Source organism: Peromyscus eremicus, chromosome 2 (genome assembly GCF_949786415.1).
Source record: "Peromyscus eremicus chromosome 2, PerEre_H2_v1, whole genome shotgun sequence".
In the NCBI taxonomy this organism is placed as follows: Eukaryota; Metazoa; Chordata; class Mammalia; order Rodentia; family Cricetidae; genus Peromyscus; species Peromyscus eremicus.
The window spans coordinates 62734761-62761002 of record NC_081417.1 but is presented as its reverse complement, the minus strand read 5'-3'; the positions used below and the strand labels follow the sequence as shown (position 1 = coordinate 62761002).

The 26242-nt window shown below is 47.7% G+C and overlaps 1 protein-coding gene and 1 long non-coding RNA gene across 4 annotated transcripts in view; one reads left to right on the top strand and one right to left on the bottom strand.

The window, feature by feature from the left end:
• Positions 1-26242, bottom strand: part of LOC131903542 (uncharacterized) — a 33101-nt gene that overhangs the window by 2880 nt on the left and 3979 nt on the right. Inside the window, exons 2-5 of one of the 3 annotated variants that reach the window (XR_009377532.1) lie at positions 24501-24617; positions 3821-3910; positions 2187-2300; positions 963-1102 (exon numbers count right to left, since the gene is read on the bottom strand). This is a non-coding gene — a long non-coding RNA (uncharacterized LOC131903542). The remainder of the gene's footprint in view (positions 1-962; positions 1103-2186; positions 2301-3820; positions 3911-24500; positions 24618-26242) is intronic. The other 2 variants (XR_009377533.1, XR_009377534.1) reach the window with 2 other exon arrangements.
• On the top strand, positions 9124-11112 carry Ccl19 (C-C motif chemokine ligand 19). Its single transcript, XM_059254168.1, has 4 exons — positions 9124-9382; positions 10348-10480; positions 10692-10785; positions 10877-11112. The coding sequence occupies exons 1-4, from the start codon at positions 9322-9324 to the stop codon at positions 10895-10897; spliced, it is 309 nt and encodes a 102-aa protein (XP_059110151.1). The 5' UTR covers positions 9124-9321; the 3' UTR covers positions 10898-11112.

Sequence of the window (26242 nt, the reverse complement as noted above, 5' to 3'; positions counted from 1 at the left end):
GATGCTCTGTAGACTGTTATTCCATTATTGCACGTTTTTCCTGTTGACTCTTGGGACCATTCCTGACAGGCACTCAAGGCAAATGGTAATGAAACAACTGAAACTCCACACCAGCTTTGCACCATACTGTTCTGCGGCTTAGGACCTTAGCAGGAGGCAAATGCATACTCAAAAAGGCTTAGTAAGAAGGGATTTATGATTGGACCATTTACAGGGGTGAGGGCAGGCAGCCACTGCACATACATTAGCATAGCTTCAAACTTTGGGCCTTCTCCGCTAGACAAAGTGAACACTAGATGGTACTGCCTGAAATTCTGCCCATGGAAAGGATTTCACTTCTTTGTCATCTTGCAGGCCACCCCTAGACCTGTGAGCAGCTATTTGCCTCATGCCAGTAAATCTTAGAGATCCATCTGAAAATCAAGAGCATTCATTTCTCTCCATGCATCAACTCTAGAGAATGTCTCCATGAAGCTGTGTAATCAGAGAAAGAAGCAAAAACTAACAAGCTCAGCCCCCTTCCCATGCTTTCCCTTGACTTCTGAAACATCTAAGGTCTGTTCTCTTACATGCAGTGCCCATTCAATAGTGCATGTGGTGTGCACATCCAGCTAGGTGCTGTGCTGTAATAGACAACACCCTTCAGCTACATTGTCACTGGGAAACTACAGTCTGAGTTTCATGCCAGGGCCCTGGGGCAAAGAACTCTTCTGTTCAGCTTGATTTTATTTGTTTGATTGGTTTTTGGTTTTTGTTAAGTAAGTGTGTGTGTGTGTGTGTGTGTGTGTGTGTGTGTGTGTGTGTGTGTTGTGTGCAGGTGCCTTCAGAGGCCACAAGAGGGCATCAGTTCCCCTGGAGCTTAGGTTACAGGTGGTTGTGAGCCTCCCATTATGGGTACAGGGAACCAAACCGCAGGTCCTTTGTGACAGCAGCATGCGCTCTTAACCAATGAGCCATCTCACCAGATCCAGTTTCTGGGTGCTTTTGAGATAAGTCTCATTCTGCAGCCTGGCTGGTCTGGAATTCACTATGTAGTCCAGGCTGGCCTCACATTCATGAGTGATTCTTTTTATGGTTAATCTTCATATCAACTTGACTGCATCTACAATCAACAAAAATCCAAGCTTCTGGGCACTCGTGTGAAGGACTTTCTTGATCAGATTATTCGAAGCAGGAAGACCCACCCCAAGTCTACACAGCACCTTCTGGTGGCAGCCCAGACAGAACATGGAAGAAGGAAACTTTGCAGTTTTGCCTGCTTGCCCTCACTCTTGATGGCAAGGTCATCTGTTCTGTTGCTGCGCCATTCCTTCCCCAGCATTAGAACCTACTTCTTCAGGGTTTCAATATAAATTAAAGATCGGCAGCTCTTCAGGAAGTGGGGAAGGGGGGCAGGGCAAGGAAGGGGGAGGGGGAAAGGAGGGGAGATTAAGGAACACATAAAATAAAGATTTGGGGCTGGAGAGATGGCTCAGTGATTAAGAGCACTGTCTGTTTTTCTAGAGGTCCAGGGTTCAATCTCCATCACCCACACAATGTCTCACAACCATCTGTAACTTTAGTTCCTGGGTATCTGACGCCCTCGGGCACCAGGCATACACATAGTGCACAGATGTACATGCAGGAAGAAAAAAATACACATAAAATAAACAGCTTAAAAAAATAAAAAATAGCCGGGCGGTGGTGGCGCAGGCCTTTAATCCCAGCACTCGGGAGGCAGAGCCAGGCGGATCTCTGTGAGTTCAAGGCCAGCCTGGACTACCAAGTGAGTTCCAGGAAAGGCGAAAAGCTACACAGAGAAACCCTGTCTCGAAAAACCCAAAATAAATAAATAAATAAATAAATAAATAAATAAATAAATAAATAAAATAAAAATTCCTGCTGGGTTAGTGACTCAATACTATGCCTGTAATCCCAGCACTAGGAGACTGAGACAAGAGCATTGTCATGAGTTCAAAGCCAGCCTGAGCTACAGAGAGAGAATGCATCAAAGAAAGAAAGGAAGAAAGAAAGAAAGAAAGAAAAAAAGAAAGAAAGAAAGAAAGAAAGAAAGAAAGAGCTCTTAACCTGGTCCTTTTTATTTTTTAATCATCATTTTGCCAGCACAGTCAGAAAGAAGCCGCCCACCTAAAGATATATGCCGCTACCACTTGCTACCATCATTTGTAGTCACAACAATTGAGTACCTCAGGGACTGTATCTCCTGATGTCTTATCTTCTAACACTGTGTTGGGTACCTAGTTAGACATTAGCAGGCTTGGCGGACATTAGGACTGGACCCTTCCTTCATAGGCGACAGTCTGCAAAACCAAGGAGGACTTTAAGTATCAGTCAAAAGAATTAGACCTAAATCACGTCTCTGGTCCTGTGAGGAGATATGACATCCTGAACTGACTAAAAGATCATCAATGGAAAAATTATCTAAGCCAGGCTCTAGAAACCCTAAATCTTATAAGAAAGGGGCTATGTGGAAAGAGGCTTTCTGATAAAGAACAAGCAGGTCTTTCAGTCACACAGATAGGACAAAGTCCTTTAGGAAAGCTAGCTTGCTATAGAGACTTTAGAAAACAGTGTAAGACCTGCCCAGAATGTAGATAGGAGCAACAGTTTCTTTGGCCACTGTCGGCTTTCCCCATTGAGTGTGTACTCAGCTTTACCCAGAAATAACCTCTGCCTATCCACCATACTCTGTGTCTCCTGGGACTTCCTTCAAGAGGGAGTGCAAAGACTAGGAGAAGAGGAGGCTCAAACTGAGATCCTGACAAGTCCCATCCTGTGTTCTCGTGGTGATATTCTAAGTGCTTGTGACACTCTTGCATCCTCCTGATTTCATGGGTCCTCTTTCTCTATGCAAAGAGATTATCCATGTACTTCATATATACAAGCAACCCAATCCCAGGATTCCATTCTGGGGATCTACTTCCTGGGGTCTCTTCTGGTAAAGTTTACAGTATCCTTGGAGATTCTGACAGAAAATAAGTGGCTCACTGTAAGGACATAGGAAGATCAAATACTTCCTACTCTCTACTTACTACTCAGTACTTAAGTGACCTCTGATTACTACAGATGGAGACTCTTCCTACCCCGGGCAGTTGGTGGCAGTACTGGGTCAGTCTTGCAGCTGTGAACTGATAAAGGATCATGGGAATGCACATGTAGATCACTGGTCAGAAGCACAAGCCACAACCTGTGCTTGTCACCGGCACCTGAATCTAGACGTAATCTCCTGGGACTAAGCCCTACGGCTGTTGGAACGATGCCATCTTCAGTTGAGCAGTGTCAGAACTGAAGGGAAGTAGAGGGCAGATGATGCTATCGGTGGCAGCAGGAGGCCACAGCTCAACGCAGCCACTTGTGGCCTGAAGAGTTCCCTTACCCACAGGGACCTCCACTCAGGCAAAGCCAATGTTTGAATGTACTTCGAGGAATTTCAGGATGGCTGAGTGGTGCAAAATCAGAGCTTATTAAGAATTTTGGACAAAGGACTGAAATGGACAAAGCAGGGATTCTTTGCATGTGGTGAAGGCTTTCTCACCTAGGGTTAACATAATTCAGGGGACTACAGACCCTGTCCATCAATCAATAGCCACCAAAGCATCTGGATCCTTTGTCTCAAGAACTAAAAGATGGATTTCACAAAAAACAAATGGTGAGTTGTTTCTAGAAAGGGCAGAGCCTAACCGGAAGGAAACTGGCAGAGCTCCCACGCAGCAGGAGGATCCTGAGGAAGGGTCAACACCAAGGGTCTTTGTCTAAGGGTTAACAAGACTTTACTGACTAGAGGCATAGAGAGGGGAGTTGGTTGGTCCAGCTGGTCTACCTGGACTGGTGGTTGATGACCATGCACCTCTGCATCCTTGTGGCTGGACTGGAGTTTTGGAGACAGCTTCAAAGTCAATGAAGTCTCTGACTGTGAATAGAATCCAGGCAGTTATATCCATTAGGTTGCTATGTAAAAGGAAAAGAAGGTTAACAAGAAACCAGTAGCCCTAAACATTTCTGTCATTTATGGCCCTTGGCCAAAACAGAACTTCCGACAGAACTAAGGACATTTCTGGCTTCTGGCCAAGACAGAACTGGTTGTGGAGAAATGAAGAAGAAGTACTCATTTCTCAGGTCCGCCTCCCCCCCCCCTGCCCAGCTGCCTGACAAGCTCTTTGCTCCTATTATCATCAGAGTTATATAGAGAAGAACAGAACACACCCAAAGGGATATTGGCTTTTGAAAGTCACTCTTAGGTGTCCTCCAGTGTGTGCCTGCCTCTGCCTCCCAAGTGCTGGGATTAAAGGGGAGCACCACCACCGCTCAGCTCTTTAGTTACATTCTTTAAAAGATGTAATTTACAACAATGTTCAAATATTAAGCAAAGCTTAAAATTTAAGCAAAATAAAATAAGCAAAAGTGTGTGTGCAGATTTATTTTCTTAAAGAACTGTCTTGTGTAAATGCAAATGTGAGGTAGTTCTATAAGGTGTACCATTTAGATGTTTAGACGGGGGTTGGAGAAGGGTACTAATATTAGAAGTCAGGGTTACAAACATTCCAACCGTGTGTAAGCAGAGTTCGTTTGTTGTTTTTGACCCCCTCTTTTAAGACATCATTAGGAAAATACACTATGTCTGAGGCAATCTTTGCTTTATGAGTTGTGCCTTTTCTAAACTTTATCTAAAGTTTCTTGACTCAGACAGCAGAACAGGCAATCTAGATTCTGGGGTAAAGGGCTCCTTTTCCTGCTTTCATCCTTTAGTTTTCTCTAGCTTTCCATCCTGCCTCACCTTTGGCTTGATTCGTTTGCTAAAACAGCTCACAGAACTTGGAGAAACACATACACTGTTTGTGATAAAGGATATTACAAAGAGGTCCAGGTCATTGTTCTATTGTTGTGAAGGGACATCATGACCAAGGCAACTCTTATAAAAGAAGACATTTAATTGGGGGCTTGCTTACAGTTCCAGAGGTTTAATCCATAATCATCATGGTGGGGAGCATGGAGGCATCGAGGCAGGTGCTGGAGCAGTTGCTGAGAGCCTACTGCTCTCATGGGCAGAGAGAGAGAAACTGTGACACCAGGCCTGGCTTGGGCTTTTGAAACCTCAAAGCCCAACCCCAGTGACACACTTTCTCCAACAAGGCCAACTCCTAGTCCTTCTCAAGTAGTGCCACTCCCTGATGATTAAGTGTCTTAGATAGGGTTTTCATTGCTGTGAAGAGACACCATGACAATGGTAGTTCTTATAAATCAAAACATTTAATTGGGGTGGCTTGCTTGCAGTTTCAGAGGCTCAGTCCATTATAATCATGGCAGGGAGCATGGCAGCATGCAGGCAGACGTGGTGCTGGAGATGTATCTAAGAGTCCTACATCTTGCAGGCAACAGGAAGTCGACTGAGACACTGGGTGGTATCTTGAGTGTAGGAAACTTCAAAGCCCGCCCTCATGGTGACACACTTCCTCCAACAAGGCCATACTTACTCTAACAAAGCCACACCTCCTAATCATGCCACTCACTATGAGATTATAGAGGCCAATTACATTCAAACTGCCACACTAAGCATTCAAATATATGAGCCTATGGGTGCTGGGGGATATCTTTCTGTATGATGTGAATATGTGTTGTTTCCATTGGTTAATAAATGGACTGCTTTGACCTATGGGAAGGCAGCTTAGAGGCAGGCGGGAAATCCAGGACAGAGATAGTAAAAGGAGAGGCATAGGCAGAGAGGAGATGCCAGCTGTTGCCAGGAGTAGCAAGGTGTGAAAGTACTGGTAAGCCATGACCACGTGGCAACTTATAGATGAATAGAAATGGGTTAAGTTATAGGAGCTAGCTAGTGAGAAGCCTGAGCCTTTAGGCCATACAATTCGTAAGTAATGTAAGTCTCTGTGTGTTTACTTGTCCGAGCAGCTGTGGGACAGGTGGGACACAGGAAAACTTCTGACTACTTATGGGCGTCGTTCTAACTCAAACAACCACAAAAGGCTATAGGAAAGCCATGAAAGAGATGTTCACAGGTGTGTGAGAGGAGCGCAGAGCTTCTGCACCCTTTCCAGGAGCCCCCACTTCCTCGGCTACTCAGAAACCTCTCTAACTTAGTCCTTTTGAAGTTTCATTATGTAGCCATAGTTGATGATATTAATGGCTATAGATTTATCAACCTAACCTGCCTCTTGTCTCTCAGGTGAATGAGGCTGAAATTTCCAACCCCTTTACTTCATCGCATCAATGTATATAAGACTCTCATTACTACACAGAGTTCAAGCATTTTAGTAGCTATTTGCCAGGGCAGGGGTGGGGAGACCAGAAAGAATAATTTTTAAAACTATTTTGTCATTATTTACTTGTGTGTATGTCTGATGAGGTCAGAGGGGTCAGATCTGGAGCTGGAGTTACAGGTCGTTGTGATGTGGGTGCTGGGAATCAAATCCAGATCCTCTTCAAGAACAATACATGCTCTTAACCACTGAGCCATCTCTCCAGTCCTAAGTTTCTACTTCAAAAGATAGTTTGCAAAGATGAACGTGGTTGTGTGCACCAAGTTCAAGGCCAGGCGGGTCTACATAGATTTCCAGGATAAAGGACCACATAGAGACTCTCTCTCTCTCTCTCTCTCTCTCTCTCTCTCTCTCTCTCTCTCTCACACACACACACACACACACACACACACACACACACACACACACTAATAATAACAATAATAGCAAAAAGGATTTTAATAAAACATCCATTTGAGAGGTGGAGTGGGGGATTAAAGAGCTTTGGGAGAATAATGTGGCACCATTGGGTCTGACTGTGGTGGGGTTCATTACCATCCAGAAGTCTGAAGGGGAGGAAAAAAAGGAGGGTCTGTGACTAGACATGGGCAGAGTGACCTTGCCTACAATCCTAACACTCCAGAGGCTACAACTGGAGAATTGCTGTAAGTCTGAGAACACTTTGAACTACATAAGAACACTAGTCTAGAGGCCGGGCGGTGGTGGGCGGTGGTGGGCGGTGGTGGGAGGTGGTGGGCGGTGGTGGGCAGTGGTGGGAGGTGGTGGCACACATGCCTTTAATCCCAGCATGCGGGAGGCCAGCCCCACTTCAGTACAAAGGCATCGGGAAACGAACACCCCAGTGTTCCTTTCCTGTCCACCTCGCTCCTGCTGCTGCCTCTCTGGCTAAACAGAAGGGGTAGGGCGGGGGGGGGGGGGGGGGGGGGATCCTGGATAATGCAGTCTGCAGAGGTCAGCCTTCCAGGGAACACAGCAGGACAAGAAGAGCAGAGAACAAACAAAGATGGGAAGGTGGGAAGACAGAGCAGCCACCGCTGTGGAACGGACAGACAGACGCCGGGGTGGAAAGAGGGCATGAGAATAAAGGCTAGCGAGTGCTCACAGTGTGCCAGCCTCTGGGCTAAAATGCCTTTACTGAGTAAAATCAGGAAAGCCCATTTAACCCTAAAAAGCAAATGTACTGCTGTCCCTCTTCTGTAGGTAAGGACCCTGGACACAGAGAGGACTAATTGCCTGGCCACACAGCCGGTGGGGCTGCTGGCTGACTACCACCTCTGCACACTGTGTGCTCCGGCCTGTGTGCTGGGCCCAGCAGACAGTTGGCACAGACAAGGTTGGGGGTGTGGTACTATTGGTGTGATTGTTTTCTGTATGTGTAAAACAAGGATTACAATCCGGGGTAATAAGCACGTGCCTTAGTACGCCGGGGAGAGTTACACACGGTACTGCCGGCAGAGTGAGTGAACCAGAGCCCAGAGGACAGTCAGAAATGCTATTGTTATTATTACTAATGAATGAAAACAAAGATAAATGTGAGAAATCTAGAGCCAGCTTAGGTGGTAAGGGCACCTGTTATCAAGCCGAATGACCTGCGTTTGATCCCTGGCATCTCCACAGTGGCAGGAGAGAATCAACTTCCTCAGAGTTATCCTCTGACCTCCACTCATGTGCTGGGACATACGGCCCTCCCTAGCACACAAAAAAGAAGTGTAATTTTAAAACAGTTTTAAGTCAGAGATGTAAGAAAACATTCCTCCCCGTCCCCGGTTAAAAAAAGAGGATCCAAGGGCTGGAGAGATGGCTAAGCCAGTAAGGTGTTTGCTGTGTGAGCCTGAGGCCCTGGGCTTGGATCCCCAGAACCCACCTGAAAAGCTGGGCACGGTGGCACACACCTGTACTCTCTGTGCTTGGGGAAGCAGAGACAAAAGGGATGCCTTGAGCTCGCTGACCAGCTGGAATTGCCAAGCCAGTGAGTTCTGGGTTCAGTGAGAGACCCCGTCTCCAAATCTAAGGTGTAGAGTCATGGAAGAAGACGCCAGATATCAACCTCTGGCCTCCACATGGGCATGCACACAAACATATCTGTTTCTATACAACACCCACCTACAGAGGACCCAGAACTTGGGTGCGGAGGGTTGGATGGGTATGCCATGTTAGCTGTTCTTTTAAGGTCCTCGCTTCTAATCTTTCTCACAAGGATGGGGAAATCATTAATTCCTCCCCCATCTGTCAATTCCTTGAAATTTAGGGATTTGTCTCAGAAGGGGCTGGCCAGCCCCTCTCCTTAGAAATCCCCTCTTAGTTCCCAGGACTGAGGGAAGGGAAAGATGGAGGGGCTGTTCTAACCCAGGCTCCCTCCAGCTGTTCCTCTGACCTAGGCACTGGATTTGAGAAACGGGCGATGCCTGTAGATGCAGGTGGTTGAGTCCCAGGGGCCCGAGAGGTAGGACAAGGGTCCTGGGCCCTGTCCTTAGGAACCTTCCCTTCCAGCCCTGCTTGTCAACTCCGCTCCTAACTCTCCCCCACCCTCACCAGCACTTCTGAGGCCCAGGCCTATGGCTGACGGTGCCAACGGTACTAACAAGAGACAGCACACACCCTCTCCCTGGAAATGACAGGACACAGCGTTTTCTATTTTTTTATTTTTTTGGCCAGACTGTGGAAGTTCTCAGAGCTAAAGCCAAAGAAAGCAGAGGGGAAGCCACTGAGTGAGGGGAAGGAGGAAGCCAAGGTCATGTTTTGCCAAAAGAAAAAAAAAAAAAAAGGGTAGAGGGGGGTAAACGGGAAGACCCAAATGGGCCATGGCGGGGAATTTTTGGACAGAAAGTGAAAGCTTGGGGCATAAATTGGAGCCGGTGGCAGCCTCACACAGGCTCACACGGGCTCACACAGGCTCACATCCTCTTGCCTCTGGACCCCATCACACCACTCTAGGACACCCATCACTCCCTGCACACCCCGCAGAGCCTGAGCCTCTCATAGATTCCTGCACACACCCAAGAACTCTCAGGCTTACACATTCTCTGTGGCCTGCCTCAGATCGCCCGCCATGGCACCCGGTGCAGCCCCACTACTGGCCTTCAGCCTGCTGGTTCTCGGGACCTTCCCAGGTAAGGCTGAGGAGATAACGAGGTGGGGGTGACAATGGCTTGTGGGTAATGTCCGGATCTCAGACTGTCTGGTCGTGACAGACCCTGCAAATTCAGAGCCATAGGCTCCCTGTGGCTTCTGTGTGTGCCTGTCAGTACGGATGTGCCCCTAACCCTGGATTCCAATGTGGCTCAACTCTTGGCATCTCCTGGGGCCCTATAGCTGCCCCCTCTCCCTGCAGGTGTCATGTCCTGATACCTCAGTTTCCAAGCAGCAGAAGGAAGGAACAGTATTTCTTGCTTCAGGGACCTAAGGATGTGACTGAGTTGGAGCGTTTGTCTCGTGTCTGAAACCCTGGACTCAGTGCCACCACTGGGGTTGTGGGTCAGCGCTTTGTTGTGTATCTGCTTCAGTTTGAGGGGATGAGAAACAATTGAGCAGGTCAGCTTAACAGCTTGTCCCCTTTCTGTTATTCCTGCTTAGGGGCCTCGTGTGTTGGCTTGGTTCGGTTTTTGAGATAGGGTCTCTCGATGTTACCCAGTCTGGCTTCACAGTCCTGGGCTTGGGTGATCCTTTTATCTCAGTTTCCCCAGGAGCTGGGACTCTGGGTGCAGCAGCCATCTGCTGGCTATGTAGTAATTCATAAGACTGAAGAAGTCCTTGGCCAAGGCACACCTCCTGTCCCTGCACTGTGACACCATCCACTCTCTATTTGCGGAAACATGGTGAAAATTGAGAAAATCTGGGAGAGGGTGTGTGACCAGGGCAGCAAGAAGGCATTTGTGGGACATACGGAAATGGTTATTTATTAAATGGCTTAGAAGCCTACGATGTGCTCAGCAGCCAATCGGGCCATGGTGGCACACAGTGGCTGCATCCCAGGTCCAGCTCTCTCTCACACAGAGATGCTGTTGAAGTCACTTAGGGCTGTGGCTCTTCTTCCTCATGGACTCCATGTCTTCTCCCCTTCTTTCTCCTGTCTCAGCCCCAGCTCTTGGGGGTGCTAACGATGCGGAAGATTGCTGCCTGTCTGTGACCCAGCGCCCCATCCCTGGGAACATCGTGAAAGCCTTCCGCTACCTTCTTCTCAAGGATGGCTGCAGGGTGCCTGCTGTTGTGTGAGTTGTGGGGAGACTGTCTAGCCCCATGTCCATGTCAGTCCTTGGCGACACCACCGCTGCCTTATCCCTGAACTCATGGCCCAGTCCACCTTTCAATAAAGCCCGGAAACAGGTCCCCACACACAATATCCAAGCCTCTGCTCCTCATTCTAGGGCCTTCTAGGAAACCAGGTTCCAGATCTTCATTTCTCTCTGACCCTGACTGCAGGTTCACCACACTAAGGGGCTACCAGCTCTGCGCACCCCCAGACCAGCCTTGGGTGGAACGCCTCATCCGAAGACTGAAGAAGTCCGCTGCCAAGGCAAGCCTGACCCTCCTCAGCCCCTCCTCCATCCTCCAAACCCCTGTCCAAGATTCCAGCCCATGACCCTGCTTCTCCTTCCTCCCCTTAGAGCAAGCACAACAGCGGTTAACCATGACAGCACCAAAGGAGCCCTGTGTCTTGAGAAAAGGGATATGAATCACCCTGGCCCTAGGAACCAAGGACCAGAAGAGAAGACCAGGCCTCCTGATGCTCTGCTCCAGACCTAACCCAGCCAGGGCTGTGCCTAGAGAATCAATGTGAATGTGGGTGTGAACAAGAGTTTGTGTGCCGAGAGTACAGTCTCTCCGAGGCTAGACTGCAGTGCTTCCAATAAAGCTGTTTGGTACCCATGGATCTGTCTGTTCACTCTCTCCCCAGGAGAATAGGAATAGGATGGGAGGAGGTGGAATGGCAGGCTATATTTTGCACCCTGAGTTCTAAGCAATCTGTTCACCGGCCTCCACCTAACACCCCGACGCTCCCAGAACCAGCCCCACAATTAAGAACCTAGCTCATGTTTCCCAGCCCGTCATACTGCATTCAGCTACACAAAACTTGCATCAGCTCTCGGAACAAAGTCCCCAAGAAGCCTCAGATCTTTCAGGCTTGGGCATCCAGGGGTTTGATCATCCAGGTGTCTCAGGGATGAGGAGCAAGGAGCTTCGATGGGGATGAGAGGGTGTGTCTCTGCTGTCTGGACTGCTCAGCCACCGAGATGCTCCCTCTTCTCCCTCCTCTGCCCTACTGGCTTCCTTCTGGGTCTGGATGTTTCCTCCTCCAGGAAATCATCCCTGACTCAGACTGGGTTAGCTTTGCTTCCTCCCAAATCTCCATGGCTCTGCACCTTGTTCTCCCCTACACAACACCCACCTACACACACACACACACACACACACACACACACACACTACACACACACACACACACACACACACACACACACACAGTGAGAGAGAAAGAAAGAGAGAGAGAGAGAGAGAGAGAGAGAGAGAGAACTCATTACAGCAGTAACCTGTGTTGCTACTTCGTCCTTCTCCCTGGACAAAGGTCATATCTGTGTTGGTTTCCAACAGATAGGGAGTCAATAACATTTGCTTAGAGAATGAACAAATATGAGAGGATGGGATCAGCAACCGTGGAGGAGAGCCCCATCTTCTATTCCATCCATTCTAAATCTGACCTCCAGACCAGATGTCCTGAGCAGAGTCCTGTCCCATCATAGCAATCCTGGAGCCAGATATCAAAGACACTGACTGGGAGCCAGGGATTGGGGAAGGAAGACAGGCCCACGGGGTGGAAGAAAGAGCAGCCAGGGACACTTGCAAGATCCAGCATGGAAGAGCCTGGTGGCCATCACCTCTGTGCACACAGGCAACACTGGGTCTTAGGGAAAGAGTCTTGTCTGCAGGACAAAGGCCCTGTGGCTCTTGGAACAGTCCACAGCAATGCTCTGTGCCTGGGAGGCTTCCTATGGAAGCTTCTAGAGGGTGACCTCCTCCAAGGGCCTGTCCAGTGGGAGTGGCAAGTCTGAGTTGCTAGGGTCAGACAGATTCTCTTTGCTTTGCCTGGGAAGAGAAGCCATTATTATATCAGATATACATCAGCCAGTAACCAAGTCAGGCCTGGCTGGACAGGCCTTTAAAGCGAAGTTGTAGTGAGGGGATCGTGCTCCCCCACCCCTCTCCAGCTCTCAGGCATCCCTGTCTTTGCTGTCCAGACAGGTGTTGAATCATCCAGGTGTCTGAGAGATCAAGTGTCAGTGAGAGAGGTGGCAGGAGAGAGAGGTGAAGGGGAGGGGCAGACAGTCTAGAGCCACTGGAGGTGTGGCAGCCTCTTCCTCATCTTCCACAGACAGGTGTTCAAAACCTCAAGCATCTCAGGTCTCAGAGTCACAAAGGGCAGTTTCCAGAACAGTTGCTATGGCTAGAAAATTGTTTCTACTGCCTGAGGTAAATTACCCACTCATTCATGCATCCAGCCTGCAGCTGCCATCCATCCGTCCACCACCCCCATACCCATTTCCCGTGCACCAATCCATTAATCTGTAGAGTCACCCAGCCATGGAGCACTCTGCCTCCCACAGACAAAAAATAAACACAGATGGGGCGGGAGATGTTGCCTCAGATCTTGTTCAGGTCCCGAGAAGTCAGCTTGCCTTGAAAGCAGAGATAAATCCTCGCTCTGGTGCCTCTGGCCTCAGAGGAATATGAAGAACAGAAGAAGCAAGTATGGAAGACCTGCCCACGGTGCTACCAGAACAGAAGCCCTTGGACATTATCTCCGTGGCAGTGACGGGCGGGGGGGGGGGGGGGGTGCAGGGGGGGGGTGTTGAAGAGCAAATCCTGATCCCAGTGTCTGGGCCTGTCTCCACCTTATCACTGAGTGACACTGGGTAAGTTCCCTCCACATTCTCCAGCCCAGGACTCCAGTGCCCGGTGTCCAGTAGCAGGGAAGGGCCTGGCCAGGACTCCAGTGCCGGTGTCCAGTAGCAGGGAAGGGCCTGACCAGGACTCCAGTGCCAGTGTCCAGTAGCAGGGAAGGGCCTGACCAGGACTCCAGTGCCCTGTGACCAGTAGCAGGGAAGGGCCTGACCAGGACTCCAGTGCCGGTGTCCAGTAGCAGGGAAGAGCCTGATTGTTGAGTCCTTCGAAAGACTTGACTTCTGGATCTTCAGAGCTCACACTAAACCTTCAACTTGGTACAGGCTTCCCCAACAGCCGGCATACCTAGAAATGTTCCCACTTCTTAGGAGCCCAGGGCTATCTTCTGGAGGCTAAGGGGGGAAAACCTAGGGGCTAGCAGCATGCCTTGTATCAGGTAGTCTCCTGCTTGACTAGGAAAGCCTGGGAAATTCAGAATTTAGGGCGTGAACACCCCGTAAGAGACAGGTATATAACCTTCCCCACTCCTCCAGACACTACCTGCCATCTTAGCTTCCTCTGCCTCCCACACCCAAGCCGTAACGACCCCAACCCCACCCCCGCCTTAGCACTGGGTCTTATTCTCTTATCTCTCTAGAAATTGGGGGCTTGCCTCGTCCTGCCCAAACATTCTCAGCACCGTGGCTCCATTTGTCTCCAGTCTGTCTAGAACTCACTAGTGAGGACTGCCTGTCTGCCTGCCTGTCTCTGACAATGACATGTCTCTGACATGAAGCGTGGACTCCTAGCTCCCTAAGCAGGATATGGAGGCTTGCTATACAACTCTGCATAGACACCTTCCTCCCTGGGGCACACAGAACCTACCACAGGCTCAAGGCCTAAAGCGGATTGATATCTTCTGCCATAAAGGCTCATGGTCCCCGGAGGCCCAGGGTCCCTGAAGCTACTCTCTCCCTAAAGTACCTAACATCCTTGCTCAGGGAGCTCCCAGCCTTTTTGGATAAAGTTTCCTGCCATTAACGTCTGCTGAGAATTCCCCAGGGAAGAGATTGAGCCTTGTCCATCTCCATTGCCAACACTGCTTTGCATGGCGAACACAGAATAAGCCCCAACACATACTTGATTAACAAGAAAACTAAATCAAGCATAGTCTTTACACACACACACACACACACACACACACACACACATATCCAGTTCCCAAGGCAGTCGGAGCTGCATCTGTTGTGGGATTGAGTGTTTGGCCAGAACCACCTCCATACGGTTTTGATAATCTCGTGTTCAACTTCTCGGCAAGCCCCCACCCCATCTCACCCCCTTCTTCTACCCTCCGGGAAATTCAGAATCAGCAGAAAGTCTTGGAAATAGTCTTACAAAGAAGCAAGATTTCTAACTGGGGAGTTTCCTCCAAGAACAGGCATTTCTCTACACACCAAACTTCCTAGATGCCCTCTCCCCCAGACTTTGTCCACATGGATGAACATTCACCCCTGGAGCTTTCTGGGTGCTAGGCACTGGTGTAGGGAATGAGACCAATCTCATGCTGCAGGTTAAAAAAAAAAAAAAAGAGGACTAGAAAGGAGGTAACTTGCCCAAGCTAGACAGCTAGAAAAGGGCGGAGCTAGGGTTCCAGCAGGGCAGTTTGGTTCCAGAAGGCTGCTACGCGTACCATCTTTCTGAACTGGCCCACCCCCTAGATGAAAATGGAGAACAGTATGATGGGGCCAGATCCAAAGGTTTAACCACTTACGTCCACATGGTGGCCATGAACCAGTCTCCAAGCCCAGGCCTTTGTCTGCATTATATATGATTGTCTCCTCAAATAGCCTATGAGGTAGGTATCATCACTGCTGTCGTATATATGAGGAAATTGTGGTACAGAGAAGTAAATGACCACTCAAGTCCACAAAAGCAGTAAGTACCAAAGCTGGGACTGGAGCCCAAGTCTGCCTGAGGGCCAGAGCGCTATGCAGTCTAGATGGGGCTTGCTAGGAAGGATCAAGTGGGAAAAACAAACAAAAGTGAAGCTGGAAGACCCAGGCAGTACTTGAACTCAGAAATAGAAATGGCCCCTGGGGAGCAGCCATCCTCTTGACACTCTCCAGCAGAAGGGCAGTGAGATTCTCCAGGGCTTCAAAGAAGAAATCTGCTCAGGCATCAGCTTTCCTGACGTCTAACGTCAGCACAATGGAATGCGGGACTAGGCTGCAGTACCCGCCCACCCGCCCACCCGCCCCGCCGGCTCCATATTCCCAAGGAATAAGAGGAGTGAGAGACCCGGGCCTGGGGATGCTAAAGGAGAGGAAAATGGAAGGGCAGGGTTTGTATGTGGGGTTTCTAGAAAGGGCCAGGGCCAGCCCTCTGATGGGCCAGGGGACTGAGGGTCTCTGCGCTAACCTGCCAAGGCCCAGTCTGAACAACAAAGTATTCTGTGACAGCAGAGAAGTGACAGTCTCGGAAAGACACATTTGAAAGGACGACTTCTATTTCCTGAAGGGTTTTAAGCAGGCAGGCAGAGGACAGGATGCAGGAGGAGCCTCTGAGGACCAGAGAGATCTTTGTGTTTCTGTGCCTAGAACTTCGGGCTCTTTCCTTTGGCTCCGTGAGAAGAAAACATGAGCCATCCTGGTCTCCAACCTGGTAGAGATGGGAAGCCTTTTTTGTTGTTGTTGTTTTTTGGGCTTTTTTTTTTTTTTTTTTTTTTTTTTTTTGGTTTTTTGTTGTTGTTGTTGTTGTTTTGTTTTGTTGAGACAGGGTTTATCTGTGTGGCTTTGAAGCCTGTCCTGGATCTCACTCTGTAGCCCAGGCTGGCCTCGAACTCCCAGAGATTCACCTGCCTCTGCTTTCCGAGTGCTGGGATTAAAGGTGTGGGCCACCACCACCTGGCGAGGTGAGAAACCTTTAATACCAGCTGCAGGGACATTGGAGTTCTAGGTCAGTTGGATCCCCCAGAGCTTTGGATCTCAGACTCTCCATCCCTGAAGTCTGAGCCTATTTCCATCAACACCTCAGGCACTGCAATCGCATGCCCATCAGACAATTACTTCAAGGATCCTCCCCAAAACAAAGCCAGCCTTTCTTCTCAGGATTTGAGAACACCCAACCTTAACAAGAGGTCCCAGGACCTATTGTATCCCCATCAGTGACAGGGCCACCATTAACGTCAAGTTCTCGCCATCATCACCAGGCCACCACTGCCCTCAGAAATCTTATCACCGTCAGAAACACACGAGCCTGACACGGAAGGACAGAAACGCTGTTCAGTTCCAGGGCCACCACTTTCTCTATAGCCTGCGTACACGACACCTCCCAGTGTGGCAGCGTTGAGCGTCAGAGTATGACTCTTCATGTTAAGTAGGGCCTCCAGTAGTCTCAAACTGTCATCACACAGGGTCCTACCGAACCTCTTTTCATTTAAAGTACTGCTTTGCCACTGGCAGCAGCCCAAAATATTTACCCATACCAAACACTGTCCTGGTTGCTAATAACCCAATAATGGGCTAAATGAATACGGTCTCGGGCTTCATGGAGTGCCTCCTGCTTATAAATTAATGCATCACTAGGAGTCGTACTTGCAAGCCACTGACGCCCACTGGCAGATTTAAACAGAAGTGGGGGTGGGGAGGCCCTGGGAAGATGCAGAAGATCACAAGATGGGGGATCCAGGAAGACCACTCTCCAGTCATGCGCTACAGTTAGGACAAATCAAGGCAGCTCTCTGGGACGGTGTGGTGCCTTGACCTTCCTCTAGTCATATTTCTAAACAAAGATAAAGAGTCTCCAAGGTCAACCGCATGCCCACTCAGATCCCATGTTTCTCTTTCTTAATCAACATTTCCAGGACTAAAAAACAGGGAATTCTCTGCCCCCTGGAAGCAGCTTCTTCTGTCCTTCTTAGAATGGACCATGTCACTGGTGTACAACACTAGTCCAGAGGGTGGCCAAGAAGCAGCTACGCGTGAGGAGTATGGAGCTTGCACTGGAGTATGGGGCTGGAATGTTTGCCCTCGGGATCATGAGACCCTTAAACAGAGTAAGATAGGAATTCAAGTAGGAAGAGAAAAGGAACAAATCGAGAGTGAGAACTGGCCCTTCCCTTCTCACTCTCAATGGCTTGGGTATGGTTTCCTATGAAACTCATGTAGAAATTTAATTCTCATTGACTGATGAGAAGACAGAGACAATAAAACAGTGAGGCCTAAATCCACAGGAGTCTGCTTAAGGAGTACTGGGGAATTTATGAGGGTATAAATTGAGGAAATACACTCACGAATACAGAACCGAGTAAACAGCTGAAGTCGTCCTCTGTTCTGAGGGAGCGAAGCCACCTGGCAGTCTGCTCACACCAGGAAGCAGGAACCAGGGAGAAGGGGCCTGGTGACCCCTCTCCCTGTCCTTTAAAGAGGTCACATACAAGGGCAAGAAGCGCCACTACAGAGGCCCTTGTGAGGTGATTCAGGGTTGAATAAGGTCAGCAAGGTTAAGCCCAATGATTGAACTGTAGTGGCTTTGTAAGAAATAGCGATTGTTATGTGACACCTTGGTGTCACCACAGGACTCTCACAGTAAGAAAGCCATCACCAGCCATGGACCTTCAACCTCAGACTAGAACTATAAACCAAAACAAACCTCCTTTCTTCATAACTTAACCAGTGTGTGGTTGTGTGTTGTCAGCAACAGCAGGTGAGCTGAAACTCATTTCATCATGGAACTTCCAAGATCCAAGGATTGCAAACTCAAATTTGGCCTTCAAGTTGTTGTGAAAGCAAATTTTTTCAAGATAGGAAGACAATTACTTTTCATTCATCACTCTGTTAGTTTGGTGTGATGTTTTTAAATAGATGGACCAGGGGAATAGTTCAGTGGTAGCACATATACTTAACTTATCCCAGAGATAGATAGATAACAGAGATAAATAGATAGACAGATGATAGGTAGGTAGGTAGATAGATGGATAGATGGATGGATGGGTGGGTGGGTGGACGGACAGACGGATGGACAGATCCTCCACTTGTGAGATGAACAGCCTACTGGCTGTCACATCTCTGTAATAATAGCTTCGGTTGCCCCTGTAAGATGGACATTATCTCTATCACCACTCCCACCACCTCCAGAATAGATTCTCTGATAACCCTGCTCCTTTTCGTCAGGTCTAGCTGTCTATTCTCGGCCCTTGAAACGTTTTTCTGATTAGCAAAGCCCATGCTGTGTGTCTGCATCTCAACTGCAAAGGGAGCTGAGTGCGTTGCTCTTGGATTCTACAGTACTTGCAAGCTGCAGCAGTAACCAATGCGAACAGAGCAGGCGAGTCCGCAGACATCAAAAAGGTGAAGTCTGTGGGCAGTGAGAAAGGAAAATGTCCTAACCATCTGCCCAACATTGGTACACGTCTTACTTCCCTGTCCCTAGAGTTAAAAGCTTAATGTAGTACACCTTCACTTGCACAACCAAAAACTGCATTCCCAAAGACACACAACTCAGAACCTTAGTAACTAACATGTCTGTCCTGGTCAGCTCAGGTTATCATTAAAACATACACACACACACACATACACACTCCATAGACATGGCAGCTTAAACAATAGAAATTTATTTTCTCACAATGTTAGAGACTGAAAATCCAATATCACAGTACCAATATGGTTTCTGATGAGGGCTCTTTTCCTAACCACTTCGGAACCTTCTCATTCCTCTCTCTCTCTCTCTCTCTCTCTCTCTCTCTCTCTCTCTCTCTCTCTCTCTCTCTCTCTCTCTGTGTGTGTGTGTGTGTGTGTGTGTGTGTGTGTGTGAAAGAGAGAGAGAGAGAGAGAGAGAGAGAGAGAGAGAGAGAGAGAGAGAGAGAATTTTCTTATAGGCTCACACTCCCATTGGATTGGTGTTCCCATCTTTATGACTTCATTTAACTCTGTTTTTTTGTCTGTCTGTCTGTCTGTTTGTTTGTTTGTCTTGGAGACAGAGTCTCATTTGCCTAGGCTCACCCCAAACTCACTATATGGTTGAAGATGGCCTTGAACTCCTAATCCTCCTGTCTCCACCTCTTGAATGGAGATGATTAAGGTCCTGTCTCTAGATATGGTTGCCCTGAGAATAAGTCTCCATCATATGAATTCAGGGTGGGCATGATTCAGTCTACAACAATATCCAACTCTAAGATCTTAGGTGACATTCATTCTTCCTCCAGCTTTCTTGTGATCACCTCTGATTGGCAGGATAGATTGAGTTACGCTGCGCTACCAGGCGACACTCAAATCTAAGCACTTTAACACAACAAAACTCTATTCCTACACAAACATTGAGCCACTCTGGGCTCAGGCAAGCACTTAGCACAGCTGTGCTCCATGTGGTAGTGTCACATTCCAAGCTGCTTTGATCTTTCTGCACGCCCCCTTCATCTCAACACATGTTCCCATGATCAGTTGAGAAGGGTGGCAAGGGAGGACACTTTCTTAAATGTTTTTGATCACAAGTGACACATGCCACTTTTGCTCACATTTTTTTTTTCTAGCAGAAGTGAGTCACATGACCGTGCTTAACATCAAGAGAACAACTCCCAAGGAAAGCACTGAATTAGAGTCTTGGTGGGAGTAACAATGCCACCATAAAAAGCCACATTCAAGAATGGAGCAAAGGATGATGGGAAAAAAGGGGAATCAAGCAAGTACAAGCTCAGGGGAGAAGAAAAAACTGAGTTAAAAAGCTACAGTCAGGTGGGATGTGTGGCGCACGCTTCTAATCCCAGCACTCAGGAGGAAGAGTGCTGATATCAGGCAGATAGATATCTGTGAGTTCAAGGACAGCCTGATCTACACAGTGAGTTCCAGATCAGCCAGAACTACATAGTGAGACCCTGTCGTTTAAAAGAAGAAAAGCTATCTATAGTTATGAGTTCTGAAACCATCCTAGAGCTTAGTGGGTGTTTGTTACTTTCTTCTAATATTAATCTTTTATTGCACGGCAGTTGGCCGCAGGTACTTCACACGCTGCTGAGTTCAAGGGCGAAGACACTGCCACCAGTTCCACTGTTACCACTAGAATAGAATGCCCAGGGGACACTCTTGAGGAGTTTTTTAAGCTAATGCCAAAAACAAAAGCCAGTCACGAAAGAGAAGTGCCTGCTGTGGCTGGGGCCTAACAGACAAGGAAGGGAGGGGATATGAAATGAGTTGGGACTAGGAGGCCAGAGTCACGTGACCCGTGACTTTGCAGGTTACCACAGGAAGGAATGAAGATCTGATATTAAGTGCTGTGAAAGATTGCAGCCAGGGAGCAGCATGACCGTGTTTAAAGTTTTAAGAGATCCCCTTGGTGGCCTGGACAATGGAGGATAGAAAAGAGGGAGGAAGGCAGAGTCGCAGCCTGGAAGGAGTTGGCACTGGTCTAACCCAGGAGGGAGCAATTGGAAAAGACGTACATATGAGATGGAGCCACAGACTAGCGCAGAGCTTCTATTTATGAAGGATAAAGGAAACTGAAAACCCAGGATAGCAGAAGTCTTCAGGCCTGAGCGACCGGCAGGATGGCGGTGACATTCTCAGAGACTGGTGACTGGGGGAGGAGGACAAGCTGGGAGGGAAGTGTTGAGAATCTAGATGTTGGTTTTGGAATTAGACATCTGTCAGAATGCCAAGAAGAAAACCCAAACAGGCAGTTGGCTCCACAGCCTGGAAGCCAGACGTGGATCTATGTTTCCCGGCTCCGCCATCTGTGTCTTCCTCTGCAGTGGGCTAAAGTCATGGGTCTCTTACTCTAATTTGTCTCCGGAGTCTGTGCAGCTTCTTCGGTCCCCTGAACTAAGCCCATCCCTGACTCCAGCCTCTCCCCCTTTCAGGGCGGTTGCAGTACTGAACCCACTGCTCCCTTAAAAGCCTAATAGTCCTGGCACTTGCTTTCCAGCCCAGCCTCAGGACCGCGCACTGGAGTTGGGTTAGCCATCCTCTGGCTCCACCCCCAGGAATCTGACCAAAAATAGCTCTCTCAGCCCCCAGCTCCCGCGGTCTTTCTCACCACCGAGGCTCCGGCTCCTTACTTACCTTGGGAGAAGCACAATCCCTTTGTCTCTCCTCTGAGTCTGTATGTGCTCAACCTCTCCAGTCCACCTTCCCAGTGCGCCACTCACTGTCAAAGCTCCCGCCATCACTCACCTCCCCTGCCTCTCTCTAGTCCAGAACTCCGCATCTCTAGCTGAACGATTCACTTCTGCTTTGTTCCAGGGGCCCAGTTTCCTGAATTTCTCCCAAGCAAGCTCAGTCCAAACCCAAGTACCCCGGGGCTCAGAGTGGCTTAGATAACAAGTTCTGATGGAGGAAGGTATTAAAAAACTAACTCCAGCCATGACATTACTCAAGTTCCAGAGGGTAGGAGGGAGACAGGGAAGGGGAGTTGAGCTGTTGCTCAAGACTTCCCTCTCCTCGTGTCCCAGCTCTCCTGGAACTCTAGCAATGTTCCACCCACTCGGGGCCTACAGGGCCAAGCTCTGCCCCTGGGTCTGAGCCACGACCCTCTGGATATGATCAGATTTGGGGAAGCATGGGAAGGAAAATGGACCCCTCCCCAGGGTCAGGGAATTTCAGAAGCTGAGTCATTTGGTCTCCTGCTCATTTCCAATCCTTTCTGGAATATTACATCCTCATATTTTCGGCCAGAGCCATGGTTCCCCAGGCTAGGAAGTTGTCCTATTCACCAGACTCCCTCTGCAGGCCTCAAAGTTGAGATCTCAAGCCAGCCCTATGTCCTCCTTTTCCTGGGCATGTAACGTCCCCTGCAGGCCCTAGGAGCTGAGCCCCACAGAGAGATAAATTGAAAAAGCATCCTCAGATTCTTATGTCAAGAGACACAAGCCGGGCACAGAAAAACCAACATCACTTGTTCTCATTCAGTTAGGAAAACTGTAGGTCAATCTTGAAGAAGTACAGAATGGGCACAGATCATCTATAAGACCAGCACTTAGAAGTTGAGGCAAGGAACTGGAGGGATGGCTCAGCCTGACTCTATTATGTTACTTTGAGTCACAGTAAATTAAAAATAGAAAAGAGCAGCTCAGTGAGGTGGTGCACATCTGTAATCTCCATACTCAGGAGAGTGAGGCAGGAAGCTTCTAACTCAAGAGTGTTGACACCTCCAAAGGACCCTACATATGTTCCATACACATATGTAGGTACATATTCACAATGTGACTACATATTGTAGAAATATTCACAATATATACATACTAATATGTACATGCTATATAATATACATACTATACACATATATATATTACAGACATAATGTACATAATATATACATGTTGTGTATATACATATAGATATACATATATACACAGTATATATTTACAATACATGCATGCTATATATTTATATGTTTATATATAATGTATACATATTTACACACATAGTATGTAGTCACAATATATACATGCTCTATATGTATGTGTGTATGTATATATACATATATACACAGTATATATTCACCATATATATATACTATATACACACATATATACACACAGTATACATTAACAATATATACATACTATACATGTATATGTGTGTATATATATACATATATATATATTCACATCAAGAGAATGCCAGAAAAGTATTAAGTGTATAGTCACAATACAGACGTAAACAGACATGTACACAACTGCACACACAATCATACAAAGACAATTCTTTTTTCCTAAGAGGAATATTTGGAGAAATACTTTGACAAGCCACTTGGAGAGCACATACTGACTTAATAAAAGGACATGATCTAATGGAGCCTATCAGCTGGGAAGTTTTGCTCAGTTCTACATTTATTGTCTTGCTCCTTACTAGAACACCTTTAGGTTAGGAACAGTGCAGAAAAGAATTGAAATAGGGGCTAGAGAGATGACTCAGCAGTTAAGAGCACTCCCTGTTCTTCCAGAGGACCTGAGTTCAATCCCCAGCACCCACATGGCAGCTCACAACCATCTATAACTGTAGTCCCATAGGATTCAATGCCCTCTTCTGATGTGCCTATGTACATGCAGACAAAACACCCCTATGCATAAATTACATAAATAAGGGAATCTTTTAAAAAGGAAATAGAGAGGCTGAAGAGATGGCTTGGGAGATAAAAAGCACTTCTCCTCATACAAAGGAACCTGGTTTGTGTCCCAGCATCTACATGGTGGCTCATAGCCATCTGTAACTCCAGTTCTGGAGGTTCTGATGCCCTTTTCTGGCCTCCATGGGCTCTGTATGCATGTGGTGTACATATATATATATATATATACATGAAGCAAAACACTCATACACATAAAATAAGTCCTTCCTAAAGAAGAATTGGGGTAGAGGATTTTTTGTCTGGTTATTGTTGTTTGTCTTCATTGTTTGTTTGGCCTTTGAGACAGGATCTCACGTGGACCAACCTGACCTGAAACTCACTGTGTAGTGGAGGATGGACTTGAACTCCTGGTCCTCCTGCTTCTCCAGATCCCAAGCATGGGACTACAAGCTACCATGCCCAGTTTTTGTGGTGGAAGAGATCAAAACCAGGGCTTCATGCATGCTAGGCAAGCACTGGGATAGTAATATTTCAAAAGACGAACTTGAGTCAAGAGCATGGTGATGTGCAGTTCCAAGCCCTCAGGAAACAGAGACAGGAGGACTGAAAAAAAGTTAAGTTTGTCACGTCACAGAACTAGATCTGTTAGAGGAGTGTCTTCAGGACTGGAGAGATGGCTGTGGTTAAGAGCACGTACTGCTCTTGCAGAAGATCTGAGTTCAGTCTCAGCACCAAGGTCAGGTGACTCACAATCTCCTGTAACTACAGCTCCAGGGGTTCTGATATACTCTCTGGGTTCCACAGGCACACACACACACACACACACAGAGAGAAAGAGAGAGAGAGAGAGAGAGAGAGAGAGAGAGAGAGAGAGAGAGACATAGACAGAGACAGAGACAGACAGAGACAGAGAGAGACAGAGAGAGAGAGAGAATTTTTAAAAATAAATAAATCTTAGGCCTGGGGTGGGGGAAGGTGGGGGTAGGGTGGGAGATGACCTTTAGCCCTGATGGGATCCAGGTGAAACAGGCATGCACAGGAAATAATTTAGTAACCTAAGACTTCATTTGGGTTATGTAACACCCCTCCCCCTTGTAATAATGTGCTTGGTAGCTTAGCTCCTTTACATGCATGTACTATACATGTACACCCCTCTCCAATGTACCTAGCTACTCCAGAATACCCTCAGAGCTTCACCTGTACACCTCCCTCTCTGAACAATAGAGTAGATTTCTCAGGTCCTGGTAACAATCAAATTTAGACGTTTCTATTCATTCAACTGTATCCCCAGTGTACCTGGTTTGAAGATAGAAAGGCTGATCCAGTCTGAATTAGTTTGAGTAGCATGTGAAATAAGCCAAAATGTTGTCTTCAAGTAAACTCAGGGAGAATACCCTATTTACTCTCTTCCTCCTAAGTAAAATATGCATATGATTAAAGTCAGGGCATTATGGAAACGGTCATGCACAGTAGGAAAATGATTACATGACATAAACTACCAGTAACAAAAGAAAAGCACCCTCACTGTGCCCCTTGTGACCAAACTCCTCTTTTTTGTTTTTGCTTTTGTTTTTTCAAGACAGAGTTTCTCTGTGTAGTTTTGGAGCCTGTCCTGGATCTTGCTCTGTAGATAAGACTGGCCTTGAACTCACAGAGATCCGCCTAGCTCTGCCTCCTGAGTGCTGGGATTAAAGGCGTGCTCCACTGCTGCCCGGCCCAAACTCCTCTTTAACCCCAGAAAAAGAAGTCCCAAATAAGAATTGGGGCCCTTAGGCTGGGGAGATGGCTCAGTGGTTAAGAGCACTGGGTTCAATTCCCAGCACCCACATGGCAGTTTATAAAACTGTAACTCCACTTACAGGGGGTCCAACACCCTCATACAGACATACATGCAGGCAAGAACACCAATGCACACGAAATAAAAATAAATAAATAAATAAAAGCATTGGGGCCCTTGAGGACCTTCACTCAAGTGGCTGGCTGCTCTTTTATGATGTACTCTGATCTTTTCTACTGTTTTGTCTGAATAATTTCCTTGCTGCTTGTCAAACGTGGGCGAGCTCCTATTTTCAACTCTTTGGATAAGAAGTCAAGGATGTGGAAAGACCCTGACCACCAGTCATACAAGGATTCGAGTGGTCTCGCCTCCACATCTTACCTCCATCCCTTTCTTCACTCTTTCTGTGTGGGGGTCTTATTCTTACCGTAGGAGAGTGTCGTTTTCTGCTCTTTAGTAGCAGCAAACATGGCCGCTAGACACCTCAGGTCTAAGGGGTTATTTTAGACCTAGTTTTATTATCTTTTTACTTGTGTACACAGGGGGTTATGACACATGTGTTTGGATGTCCTCGGAGGTCAGAAGTGATGGATCCCCTGGAGCTGGAGCTGCAAGCAGTTGTGAGCCATCAGGCATAGATACTGGGAACCAAACTCAGGTCCCTGGCAGTCTCTCTAGCTCTCCGATTTTTTAAAAAATTCTCTTTATTCTTGAGAATTCCATACAGGCGTACAACAAAATATGATCATATCTACTCTCACTTCCTTCCTCCAGCTCCTCCATAGCCCTCCAACACACCTGCCTCCCAACTTTTTTTTTTTTTTTGATAACCCACCAGGTCCAGTTAGTGCTGTTAATGTGGGTGTGGGTGTGGGGGGCCATCCAGGAGAGCACGGGAAACCTGCCAGTGGTCACATCCTTCAAAAACAGAGACTCGCCGGGCGGTGGTGGCGCACGCCTTTAATCCCAGCACTCGGGAGGCAGAGCCAGGTGGATCTCTGTGAGTTCAAGGCCAGCCTGGGCTACCAAGTGAGTTCCAGGAAAGGCGCAAAAGCTACACAGAGAAACCCTGTCTCGAAAAGCAAAAAAAACAAAAAACAAAAAAAAAAAAAAACAAAAAAAAAAACAAAAACAGAAACTCCCCCTCCCCTGGCAGCTACCAACCACCAACAGCTCCTCAGAAGGGGGCGATGGGGGCTGGGGATCATCTACCTCATCTGGGACAGAATTTTGGCTAGCGAATCTTTTGAAGGTCTTACGC

Bases quoted from the DNA above. Each gene is read 5' to 3' on its own strand.
- Ccl19 (XM_059254168.1), top strand. From the start codon at position 9,322: ATGGCACCCGGTGCAGCCCCACTACTGGCCTTCAGCCTGCTGGTTCTC. The intron at 9,383-10,347 runs GTAAGGCTGAGG...CTCCTGTCTCAG, and splicing joins GGTTCTCGGGACCTTCCCAG to CCCCAGCTCTTGGGGGTGCT. The intron at 10,786-10,876 runs GCAAGCCTGACC...TCCTCCCCTTAG, and splicing joins TGAAGAAGTCCGCTGCCAAG to AGCAAGCACAACAGCGGTTA.